The following is a 13,050-nucleotide window of genomic DNA, read 5'->3' on the forward strand; positions in this document are numbered from 1 at the left end:
GGCCCCTCATTTAGCTATTCAGCAAATATTTACTAAGCAGTACATGGTTTGTTTTTCCAGGTTTAAAGTTTTAAGCTTGTTAATAACAGCTGAATTCTTCTCTGTTTTGTCATCTGCACTTTTGGATTCTAAGTTGGACTTTGTCTTTCATGTTTTTGTTTTTTTAAAATCACTCCCTCTCTGCCTACCCCAGCCCACTCCAGTTTTCTCCATACAGTATGCTTTCAGCAAATATCTGCTGGAAGGAGGAGGAGGAAGAGCAAAAAGGGGAAGAGGGACAATTTTTATGAATAACATAGTAGATCAGTGATCATTCTCTAACCATATGTCTTTGAGGTTAGAGAATATTCTCTGGGGCTTCTGCCCTGGTATTCCCCAGAAAGCCCTGCCAATGTGATGGCTCTTGCTTTATCTTTATCTTTGGTTTCCTTTCTATGTTGGCCACATTTGTCACCAAAGCCCCTCAGTTTTCACACCTAACAAGGTAAGACCTCCCTCCCTCCTTCCTTTGCACAAACTTTCCTGAAACTCACGCTCTGTGCCAGGCCCTGAGGGCACACAGGTGGGCCCGCTGGGTGCACAAGACATCCTCAGGAACGTGGCTCAGTCTAGTGGGCAGATGGGCACATGTTCAGAACATTGAAAAAGTGCAACCAAGGCGCCTGGAGTTGAAAGCACAGAAGCAGAAGGAAAGGGAGGCAGGACAAGCAGGAGGGTCAGGGAAGTCTTCTCAGAAAACATGACACAAGACTGCAATCTTGAAGGAAGAATAGACCTATTCTAGCTGGAGAAAGGGAGGAAGAGCATTTCAGACCAAGGGAACCACATATGCAAAGGCAAGGGGGTGAGAGGAAAACACTAGAACTAGGACAGGTTTCTCTGCGCGACATCAATTCCATCTCATTGCTTTATACTCTACCATTTCCTTCCTAACAAGTAAAAGATGCAAACCCCAGGCATCTTACGAAACTGAGATAACTGATCAGAGCATCAGACAGCCAATCATTTACTCTTGTAAAGAGAAAGGCATTGATAATGTGAGCTACCCGGGAAATCACGTTCTTGGGTGAAAACAGGAAAAGGTACTTACAGGAAACCAGGCAGGTGGCTGATGAAAATCAGGCAATTTTTTTTCACGTGAAATGTAATAAGCGAATTTCCTATTCTCTCTCCCTGGGAATTTGAGATGTTGGCAACCTTTGCTGTGAAGGCAAATGAATCCATGGGCTCTTCCTTAGCCTAGGATGAAAGAGGCTGAAAGAAGATGACAAGGTGATTTCAGGAATTTCAGATCCATTTTTGAAAGCCTTTTGGACTAAATCTTTGCAGGTCCAACCCATTTTCAAAACCTTTAAAAAGATGCTGCCAGTCCTACCAACTCAGCTGCATTGTGAAGGAAAACTAAGGGGCGGGAGGCCCTTGCCAGAGTTGGTTTATTTCTATTCTCAGAACTTCGGAAGACAGGAGACCAAGACTGACCTCTTCAGCCAAGAGTCAGCTTAACTTTAAAATTATGATTGCATGTGAAAGCTAACATGGGAAAGAGAAAAAATCAGTTCTCAGGACAGAAGTGCTAAAAATCCTTGGACTACGTTCCAGTCAGGGTCCTGACCCTGTGCACAGAGCTCCCACTGCGGGGTGTGGGGAGGCTGCAGGAGACCAGCCAAGACCAGTTCAAACCAGTTGAGTGCCAGGGGATCACAGGGTTTATTTTAGAGGTCCAGCTTACAGATAAAGAAACTTACCACAGTGGTTATGCTACATAATCCTTAAAAAGCAGAGGCCCACGGCCAGGTCTTGTTATTAAATTAGGTGCGTGTAAAGGATTTACCCACCCACTCCCAATAAACTATTTGATTAAAGAAATCAGAATCACAGGGTGTAAAACAACAAATAAAGTGAAGTCCTGAGCTAGGCATGAGAAGACCTGGCTGTCTACCACCTGCAGCCTCCTGGTTGGGTTACCCTGGGCAAGTCCCTCCCTCAGCCCCAGCGTCTCCTCTCTGAAGCAAGACAATGCCTGCCCAGATTACTTCAAAGATTCTACAAGAATAAAATGAAATCATGTAAATGAAAACATTTTCTACACTGAAAGTATTTCTACAAGTGCAAGGGATTATTATGAACTCATTCCAGGGTGTGTTGACTTTTCACTTCATAACTACTTAATGAGGAGGTAATAAAATAAGAAAGTGAGATACCATTTCACACCAACTAGAATGGCTACTATTGAAAAAACAAAATTACAAAAGTCAGAGAGGATGTAGAGAAATAGGAACACTCATTCGTTGTTGGTCGCAATGTAAAACGGTGTAGCCACTGTGGAAGACAGTTTGGCGGTTCCTCCGAAAGCTATGTATAGAATTACCATATGACCTGGAAATCTCACTTCTAGATAAATACACAAAAGAACTGAAAGCAGGGACTCAAACAGATATTTGCACACCAATTTTCATAGTGGCATTATTCACAATTGCCAAAAGATAGAAGAAACCCAAGTGTCCATCAGCCATAAAAAGAATGAGGCTCTGATACATGCAACACCACAGATGAACCTTGAAGACATCATGATTTTATTTATTTATTTTTAATCCATGGAACTGCAAGACACAGTGAGCCCTAAGTTAAACCATGGACTATACTTAACAGTACAATTATAAAAATGTGCTTTTATCAATTCTAACAATGAACCATACCAATGCAAGGTGTTAATAATAGGGTGGTATATGGAATCCTGTATTTTATGCATGATTGTTCTGTAAACACACAATTCTCTAATTAAAAAAACCACATACACACACAACATAGCTTACAGGGAAGAGAACTTAAATTGCATACCTCCCTTCATTTATGGTTTGAGATGGAAGTATAAGAGCAATCCCCAGACAAAGAGAATAGCATTGCAGATACTTGTTCACTAGGCTTTATACCAAAACAGGGTGGAGTTCAGGTGAAGCAAATGGGTAGAGAGCAATTTATAGGCCAATAGAGAGGATGGATGTTCTCATCTGGGGAATCAGCAGATATCTCCGATATCCATCACTCTCCAGGCCTGTGGGCCTATGTGGTCCATAATATTATTTGTTCCAGTGACGTCCTGAAAATAGCTTTGAATTTGCTTTGTCCAATGACTTTTCTGGGTATGGGGACAGAGACCACTCAAACTTGTCTTATTAACTAAGGAAACCATTTTCCTGGCTGTCTGAAGTGACCCACTCCCATATCTATTACACAAAACAGAACCATTGTGTTGTGAAATCAGAAAAAAAGATGAAAATCTAAAGATTAAAAAAAAAAAGCAAAAAAAAACCCCCTTCCTCGCTTTAAGAGGACTGAAGCTCTAGCAATGATGGGAAAACTTTTTCCAGCCACCAGATTGAGCCAATGGGACTTGGAAGGTGTATAAAGATGGCCACACGTATCGGAAAGGCCAGGAAGAGGTGTCGTTGGATGACAGCTTAAGAACTATGGTTACATTCAAAGCCTCATGTGACCCCCCCTTGGGTATTACTGATGACCACCATAGTGATAAATTTGGTTGACCTTGGACTGCAGGGCTTTGCTGACCCAGGAGAAATCCCAGAGGGAAAAAATAGCTCCAGCAAAAAAAGAAACAAAGAGGCTCTCAGAAAGCAGTTCTCAATCTGCCCTGCAAACTGAATCCTCTATTTCTCACTGCTGGCCTGTATGCTTCCCAGGGACCATCACAGGCCTTAGGAATATCGCCAAATCACACACCACTCACCACTTATAAACAAAATTTTATTTTCCTTTGATACAAAAATTAAATAGCAAAGTTTATTTTTTGTACAGCGATAAATTAGAAATTTACAGTACAGACATCAATGCAGACATACTTTTGTACATCCTTAAAAGCAGGGTCCATTTCCTTTGAAGTCAGCCATTCATTCAGGACATGTGGAGCAGGAGTTTGCCTGGTACCTCATGTTGAATATCTGAAAGTCCCCCGGGTTGGCCTCAGGTGGCTGGAGCTGTCGGGTGCCATAAGGATACAGAAAAGGCCACAGAGCAACTAACCAGCTTGGGTGCTGCACAGAGCAGGCTGAGTCACATTTTAAATTTTCACAGATTGCATGAGATCCTTACCCTACCTTCTTACAAAGAGCACAAGGGGCCTTGATCCTTACACCTCTTAAAGCCTCACAACATCCCTGTGAGGTAGGACAAAATTCAGAACCACCCCCATGCTCCACTGGGAGAGACAGAGAAAGCAGCTTACCTCTCCCAAAAGTTCACAGCCAAGTTACGGCCAGAGTCCGTTAGCAGGACTTGGGAACTTTCACAACCTGAGAGAGAGGATGGACCCAGCCTTCAGGGGGCAGAGCTGCTCTTGCCCCTGTTCTCAGAAGCCTTCTGGGATGACAGTGGTCATGTACTGAATGTTGCAGGAGATCAAGGAGGTACAAGAGCATTAAGGACATGGCTCCTTCAGGACCCCAAACAGGCCCTCAACAAATAGCCTAGGTGAATACATGGAATTTGCTAATTCAAAAAAAAAGAGAAATAAGGTAAGTCAGAAATAGAAACAGGCTACTCTCAGGGCAATTGGGCTTACCAAGCGGAAGAGGCATGTCAGGGGATCCTTGATTCACTTCTCTCTACTGTCAAGTGTGCCAGTACTGCACATGCACACAACAGAGGCAGCAGCAGAGAGCTCTAACCAGGCTGCACTGAAACAAAATCCATCATTTAAGTCTCTAGTATCTGATCTTTGGTAGGAGCGAATGCTTTCTTTAGAGTTTCCAAGATGTGCAACCTAGCCCAGGAGGGAAAATGATAACCCAGGCCCTTTGCCAGACATAAAACAGACCCAGACTGGGACTTTGAACTCAAATATAATAAAGGAACAAAAAAATTGTCAGAGCCCAGTGACCTGACATAATTGGCTGGACTAGTGACTGTCACCAGTTCCCTCCACCTCAGAACCAAATTAAGGATGTGGATCAACCCTGAGGACATCCTTCTAAAATCTGTGCCTTATGGCCACTCTTTCCTAACTGCTGCTGTGGCCACCCCATTGGAAGCTAAACACTGCACCATCTTGAGGAAATCCCTTTAAATTGAATCTGTACCTTGGGGATGAGGCTGAGTTCACCTTTGTCTCAGGTCCCAGCTTGATTCTCAACACAATAATCACTTAATTCAGTGACCAGGAGGCTGATGAGGCCAGAGCTTACAGAGCTGGGGGTGCTGGGTAGAATCACAATTCAGAACCTGGATACAGAAATTCCCCACATGCTGGGTTTGGGAAGTATAGGTGAGGGAGTGATCCGGGAAGGGAAAGTCAGAGAGCTTCTCGGGGGAAATAAAAACGTGTCACCTCTTCTCCAGTTTCAGGCCCCTGAGCAAGCTGCCAGCTCAGAAGCAGTCTCAGGGATCAGGAAATGGGCCTCCATAAAGGAAAAAGGATATGAATCAACTAAGTAGTTCAACCTGATGGTTCTGGCCAGTTCCACACTTCCCCATGTCCCTCTGCCCTGAGGTTTGGCCTTTACCAAGCAGGAGAAAGGAGTCTACCAGAGAGAAGGTTGGATAGAGCTGCCTTTAAGCCCCATTTACCAAAAATCTCTGGTGGTCAAGGGATTTTTGTAGACAGCTACAAACATATCTACTTATTCCAGATTTCAGAGAAAGAAAAGCAACCTTGACCTCTTCCCAAGCAAGACACTGTCCTCAATTTACCTGCACAAGTCACATGGAACACACCAAGCTGTGAATTTCTTTGCCCCCAAAGCCATATTAGATGTAGGAGCTCATGTTTATTTAGTCTATTTTCATAGTCTTACTAGGGGATTTCCACAGAGATTGTCATGAAACAGAGCTGATGCTTTCCATCAAAACTCCTATAATTGATTTGGAAAGAAGCCTGAGAAGGGGTGAGAAACAAGTTAACAGTAGAGGGACCTAGGAAGAAGTAGTTAATGGGATGGAGACAAGTGTAACAGATGGGAATTCCAGAGGTCCCTGCTCCTGCACAAGACCAACAGCAAAGCTGAGCAGACCCAGAAGCATCCCAGCCTAGGACAGTTAGAATAGAGCTGTCACTGCTGAACTGAAAGGCCTATCCTCCATGACACCCCCTGCAGTGCCTGGCACGGGGCTTTACACACAGTCGGCACTCAATAAATGTGCTGGCAACTGACTTTTTTTTTAAAAACAAATACCAATTGAAGAGGTGATGGAGTCACTTGGTAGTAAATTGGTAACTGACTCCTTAGCCACAAAGTTCCTTTCCTGAAACCGTAAACACTCTCCATTGTCTGGAATGTGAACGGAAAGGCCTATAACCCGGTGACATTGCTAAGGCTACTAATCCAGTCTGCACTGACAGCCACTTCTGATCAAATGCACTTTCCCCAGGGGAGGCCAGAGATTTATGGAACAGACTAGTTAAAATCCAGAAAATTGTCAGCCCACTAGCTCCAGAACTCAGGTGTCCAGGTTAATCCAATTGCTCTTTTTTTTATAAGCACTTTTTTTTTTTTTAATGTTTAATCATTCACAAAAATTGAGCACCTACTCTGCCCCTGGCCCTCTGCTAGGTGCTGCTTTGGTCACACCCTCACGGAAACATTACAAAGGAAATGGCATGATGAACTCCTATACTCTAACAGGAGGCCACTCCCATTGCATGGTCCTCCCCTTTCCTGGGCTTGAGTCTCTGCAAAACTCCCAAGACGCTAGAGCGGAGCGTGAGTAAGGGCAAGCTCTGCCCCCGGGTGCATGCTCCAGGACCCTGAACGTTATGGGAACTGGCTGCAAGCAGCACGGGGAGTTCACATTTTACATTTCATAGGCAATGTAGTCTCAGATGGAGTTTAACTGACCCTTCTAGGGTCATTTCTCATGCTCCTGAAGCCCTGACCCTAAATACAGCCAAGGTACTCAGGCAATGCCCACAGCAGCAGGGTCATGCAATACCACTTGGCTTGTCTCAAAAGCCCCAAGACTTTCCCTTCCAAAACACACAACATCTTATATGCATCTTCATTTAAGACAGCTCAAGAACCACACAAACAGAAAGAGGAAAGAAGAAAGTGTTAAACTGTAGGCATAAAGCTCAAACCAAAAAAAACAGACAAGTCTGTCTCCAGAATTTGACCAATTGGAATTCTGAGCCCCTGGCAATGTTTCTCCATAAAGAAGTATAGTAGAAGAGAGTTTTCCTACCTGTTAAAAAAAAAAAGTATGAATAAATAAACGAGTCATTGCAAAGCAGGAGGTGAAGCAAAGACAAATATGAGTTACAAGGAGAGCAACCTGTGACACTGTCAACAATTTGCCCCAGAGATCTGGAGATCAGAAGGCCAGTTACAGCTCTAAAAGAATTGCAACTTTGGAGAGGCTGCTAGGGGTACCCCCTTGTGATGAACATAAAGCAAAAATTTTAAAAGCTTTGGATACCTCCACAAAAGGCAATTAAGACTGTGCTATTAAGAGTTTGCAGCTCATTTCATATGGTCTACACTTTATTCCCTGCTAACCAATCAAGCTCCTGGCTGGCATTCTGGAGATTCATTAAGCACCATATAAATACTCCAGGCCACACTGCCTCCAAGGAAATCTTATAAGGAGCCTTTGCCAATTACTAGGAAACAATTATGCACTAAGTAGTTGGATTAGCTGTCCTTAGTTACCTTTACAAAATTGAAAAAGTCTCCACTTTTGTAAATAGACCAGACCCTGATAACATTCTTATGCTAAAGAAAAAAAAAGGCACTATCATTCCGAAAATGCAAGTTGACCATAGTTTTAAAATCAGTGAGTATACTATGTCATGGTCCAAGAATGTGCTTTTAATTGTAACTGACACACACATATTACACAGTTAATCTGTGTGAATGCAAAGTTGCCAAGAAATTTAACATTTTAGCTCTTCCAGACTGGCGTCTGCATAGATGCAATCACACAAAGTAAAATCTATTAAGTCCCAATTGCTCAGTGCAATAGGTCTCTGGGGTCGGTAAGGTAAGTAGACTTGGTAAATCTCATTTTTCTCTGAATTAAGTGATTGTCAGAAAGTGAATCACCTTTCATTTCCCCCTTATTAGGCATGCTGCAATGCAAAAATTTCTATAAAAATACACTTTTTGAGTCAGTAATGTAAAATGAAGAAAACAGCAGCAGCCCAGAACAGAGGTAGTGAAACAAGAGAGGGAGAGAGAGAAGAAAAATCCACTGGATACCTTACATGTGTTTGTACAGCACTTTTGTTTGCTCAAACAATTCTGTTTTATGACAAAAGGCACTGAAAGATTCTGACACCACCTCTTGGGAGTGCAATCCACTAAGTTCTAAACAGCAGACGGTGCACCACAGAAAATGTTTATGTTAGGTCGGCCAAACTATAAAACTCTTGTAACACTTCTCTGAACCTGGCGTTTCCAGTGTTTATAGATTGCTTTGCTATTTGAAAGACCCAGTTAGTATTTAAATTGAAAAGGGTTAAAAAAGTTAATCTTTCTCCCTGCAAGTTATCTACTCACAGCTCAAATCCCACCCTGCAGGGTAAAGCAGCATGGCCCTGGACTTCCTGGCAGCTGGGCAGGACCTCCATGCTCCAAGCTGCAACTTGCTAAAGTGATCGATGTTTTGACTTTTCACAGCTTTGAAAGCCTCTAACTGGCTTTTCCATTTTGGATCATTCCAAAGTCTTCAGCAAAATCACTGGTTTTTTGATGCTGGGGAGGGGGGAGTGATGGGGGCCACTTAAGTGTTGCTTGTTTGTTCAAACTGAGATTTACTGCATAAAACTTTCAGCAGCATTTCCACCGAAATGCTGACATTCCCCCAATCAAAATGAAAGTATGGAGGCTGGCTATCCTTATACCACAGTTTCATTGCCTTTCCCAGGCTTTACCCAACCATTTCCTCTCTTCTCTCTCTTGACCTTCCCAGAATTCACCAATCTGTTGGAACACTTCTGCCACGTGTGAAGAGTTTTGGCAGACCAAATCCACATGCCTGAAGTGATGCCTACCAGCAAAGACATAAAAATTTTTAACATTTCAACCGCCATATTGGAGTCATCTGAAGAATACCGGAAGAGTGCCCAGTTGGAGATTTCATAGAAATAACAGGCAATCACACAGGTTGCAGGAACCGTGTACAGTACTGAGAAGACTCCAATTTTGACCATCAGCCTTTCCAACTTGTCAGTCTTTGTCCCATCCTTCTGAAGATTCGACCGAATTTTAAACAAGGCTACCAAACCTGCAGCAATGAATAAAGTTCCAATCACCAAATAAGTGAAGAGGGGAGCCACTACAAAGCCAGTGAGGGCATCCAGGTTTTGGTTTCCAACATAGCACAGGCCAGTTAGTTCATCCGCATCCACCAGTCTCATAATCAGGATGACAATGGTTTTCACAGCAGGGATGGCCCAAGCTGCAATGTGGAAGTAAGAGCTGTGCATTTCAATGGCTTCATGACCCCATTTGAGTCCCGCTGCCAAAAACCAAGTGAGTGTCAGAATAACCCACCAGATGGAGCTAGCCATTCCAAAAAAGTACATCAGCAAGAAAATTATTGCACATCCTGTGTTCTTAAGTCCTTCTTGGATGAGGACGGGTTCTGCTGCCTCTTCAAAATCGCAGGATATCCTTTCCCGGCCTACAGTCAGTCTCACAATATAAGCAATGCTATAAATATTATAGCACATACTGAGAAATATGATGGGACGCTCCGGGTAGGAAAACCTGGAGGAATCGATCAGGAAGGTCAGCACTGTGAAGGCAGTGGAGATGAAGCACAGGCTGGCCCACACGGCCATCCAGATATCGGTGAACTCCTTGGCAGAGCGGCTGTATAAGCCAGCGTCATAGCCACACTTGAGAACACAGTTCAGGCTCCTTTTCACCCAGATGTACTGATCAGAATTGGTTCCCAAGGAGTGACACTCTTCCCCAGGCTGGACGGGAGTTTTATGAGGTAAGGGCACCTCTTCATCACCCGGCCCTTCCATGCACATGTGGTTGTGGTCATTCTGGGGAGGGAATTTGCTGCAGTTTAGGCTCTCTGGCCAGGCAAATCCAAATTCCTTCAGGACGGGTTCACAGCGTCTCTTGACTGAAAGACACATGCCACCGCAAGGGCCAATGGGGATGTTGATCTTCTCTGTGCACATTGGCACATAAACCGAACAAAGGAAGAACTGGAAAAGTAATGAAATGAACAAAGAAAACAATGACTTGGATGTCTGACCAAATGCCTGCAACAAAGCTGAGTTGAAGGCTTCCAGGCAATGTACATACATATTTACTTTTAAACCAGTTTACATGGTATATGACTGTTTACTCTGACCTCAAACAACAGTGCTTAATAATCTATCATTTACTACTTTTCTTAGTTTGATTCTAGTAATCCTTTGCAGGGGAACAAAATTAAATAAATAAAAAGGGTTTGAAGAAGAATTACCTAATCCCTTTCCACACAACACTAAGGAAATAAACCTTTAAAAACTGGCTTTCAATCCCCCTCCCCTATCAGCTATTATTTGAAAGAGCTGAACAGACTAATCAAATGACTTATTCATTTCAGTGATGGGTGGTTTATTTTCATCCCCATTTCTTTATCTATATAAAAATAAATGCCAAAAAAAACCAGTAGATCTAGTTAATATTCTGTTTTCTACCTTATCCTTTAATTTTTTTTTAATCAGTCCCATATTGAAACAGCGAATGTCCTAACTGACACATTGTTAGACACAAGGACAGGATGCAGATTGAGGTCTCTGGTCACCAGGGGTCTGTTTGGTCAGATTTCCTCAATGAATAATAATGAAGCACAATAGGAAAATGTAAATGTTAAGTCCCTGAAAACTGCACTACCAGCAGGGGAGAGTCCAGTTGCTGTCCTCAATTCCTCCAGCATTGATAAACAGTCTGCTTGGCTCCTTACAGATGTTGTCTATGAAGTCTAGAGTTACAAGTAACTATTTTCCAACATGTAAAGGGATCCAGTCCTGTCCTTCAAAACAGCTTGGCTGCTTCCCCAGGATACATGTAATTAAAAATATATATCCCTGCAAAAGCTGTTTCTCCAACAAAATTGCCACTGATGTCAGGATATGTGCTGTTTCCAAACTGAGAACTACAGGATCATTTCCTAAGCTTTTATAACCTAGCTCCAAAAGTTCTGAAACTTCCAAAGGGACATTTGGCTAACAACAGGTCTAATTCCACCCATCTTTCTGAAACCACAATCCAACTTTTAAAATGATCTATGTAAAAACATGCACCTAGTAAGTAAGCTGTATATCTGTTTCTTGTCTCTCAGAAGTTACAGCCAGAACCACAGATTTCTGAAGGGTTTAGCTTAAACAACTACTCTATTTTTTCCCCCAGCTTCTCTCTTGTCTAAATTTCTAAAAATCACTCATGGCCTCACAAACCAAAACACAACCTATGTTAACACTTTAAAATATTTCCTTTGAGTTCTTTGAGGTCCCCCCCCCCCCAGCAATGAACTGGTTGTTGGCTTTTGTTTGTTTTTTCAAGATTATAATCACCCTGTATATGCAAATTCTTTCTCCACTTGTTATTGTATGATGAATATTTTCTAAATTATTACATAAGCATTAAAAATTTTAATGACTGCAATTATTTTTCTTCCAACATACAAACTAACTTCCTGGAGCCTGACCACACCATCACCTTTTCCCAAGCTGTATTTTCCCTCCCTCCGAGCACTAAACCTGTCCTCAATCCTGAGCATAAAAAAGAACTCAAGCCAACCATTCCTTCTGCATGACCTCTAAAATCGTGCGGGACAACGTCAGGAGGGGCCACTCCGCAGAAACCGGTCAGTGGTGTTTTATTTAATAACCCACTCAAAAATATAGTAGAGAAAGGAGGACGGCCAGGGACGGAGAAGGGAAAAGTTCAGGTCTTTTCTTTTTTTCCAAGACTTAGCTGCAGCTGGTTGCCCTGCCGGGGACTCGCCCACCGAGCAGCGGCCGGTATGGAATCCTTGGCAAGGATAGCCCTCAACTCCACTGGGGTTAGGGGCTTGGCCAGACACGGGTGGGCAAGGGAGAAAAACGGAAGGGCGGGGTGTTAAGAGTGGGTTCTTTAACAGGCCAGATGACTTACACAACTTTTTGGCTGCCAATCCATGAGAAGGGACAGAAAAGAGGGGGTGGGGATGAAAATCACTTTTCCAGAGTTTTACCCTTGAGGCTAGAAAGGGAGCCGGGGGCTCGACTAGGCGAAGGCTCCACCAAGTTAGTTTGGGGGCATCCCTGCCCAAGGGGTCTAGGCAGGGGTGGGGGCTGGGAAGGTGCCCACCTGCAGCTGGCTGGAGCAACCGTACTGGATGAGCGGCGTGAAGGTTGTCAGCTGCAGCTCGGCGTCGGTCTGCAGCTCGTGCCCCACCAGGTTGGGCATCTTGGTCACGTTGTAGCCGAGGTTCTGGCACATGGAGATGCGGATGGGGTCGCAGCGCCGCTCCTCCTCGTCCCCGAAGCCCCGTGCTGGCCGCAGGAGCAGCAGCAGCGGCAGCAGTAGCCACAGACTGAGCCCAGCACCCCCGGGCGCCCCCGGGACACTCGGCCCCGTGCCCCTCCAGGCCATGGCCAGAGCCCGGGGCAGCGGCGGCGGCGGCGGAGGCGGGGGCTGCTCCGGCAGACACCCCCAGTTTGCACGGGGGCGCCGGCTGCCGCGCTGCCTTCTAGATCCGGGGATGGGAGTGTGATAAAGCGCCGAGGGCGACGAGGGGGCAGCGGCCGGCTCCCCCGCAGCTGCGTGCGGCTGTGAAGGGTATTAGATGCCCCGGGTCGGAGCCGAGGGACAGACTGCGAGGGTCATGGCTGCAGGCAGCGAGCCCTCCCACCCGGCGCCGGCCGCGTCCGCTCGGCGTCTCAGCGACACCCGGCAGTACCCAGCGCCGCGCCGCTCTCACCGCCCGAGCTCTCCTCCCGGCTGGAGGTTTGCCGGGCGGTGGCGGAGCGAGACGGACAGCGCGCCTCTCCAATGGCCGAGCACGGCGGGCAGCGAGGGGTTGGCTGCGAGGCGGAGCTGCTCTCCCGCT

General features: G+C 44.9%; 1 protein-coding gene across 1 annotated transcript; it reads right to left on the minus strand.

Moving 5' to 3' along the window:
* Positions 1-3,744: 3,744 nt before the first annotated feature.
* On the minus strand, positions 3,745-13,047 carry FZD4 (frizzled class receptor 4). The gene is made up of 2 exons (XM_037840999.1): positions 12,309-13,047; positions 3,745-10,174 (listed from the first exon to the last, which is right to left on the minus strand). The coding sequence occupies exons 1-2, from the start codon at positions 12,591-12,593 to the stop codon at positions 8,846-8,848; spliced, it is 1,614 nt and encodes a 537-aa protein (XP_037696927.1). The 5' UTR covers positions 12,594-13,047; the 3' UTR covers positions 3,745-8,845.
* Positions 13,048-13,050: the final 3 nt, after the last annotated feature.

This window comes from Choloepus didactylus, chromosome 6 (genome assembly GCF_015220235.1).
Source record: "Choloepus didactylus isolate mChoDid1 chromosome 6, mChoDid1.pri, whole genome shotgun sequence".
In the NCBI taxonomy this organism is placed as follows: Eukaryota; Metazoa; Chordata; class Mammalia; order Pilosa; family Megalonychidae; genus Choloepus; species Choloepus didactylus.

Coding starts and splice junctions, on each gene's coding strand:
- FZD4 (XM_037840999.1), bottom strand. CDS start 12,593: ATGGCCTGGAGGGGCACGGGGCCGAGTGTCCCGGGGGCGCCCGGGGGT. Junction 10,175..12,308: donor GTTGCTCCAGCCAGCTGCAG/GTGGGCACCTTC, acceptor TTACTTTTCCAG/TTCTTCCTTTGTTCGGTTTA.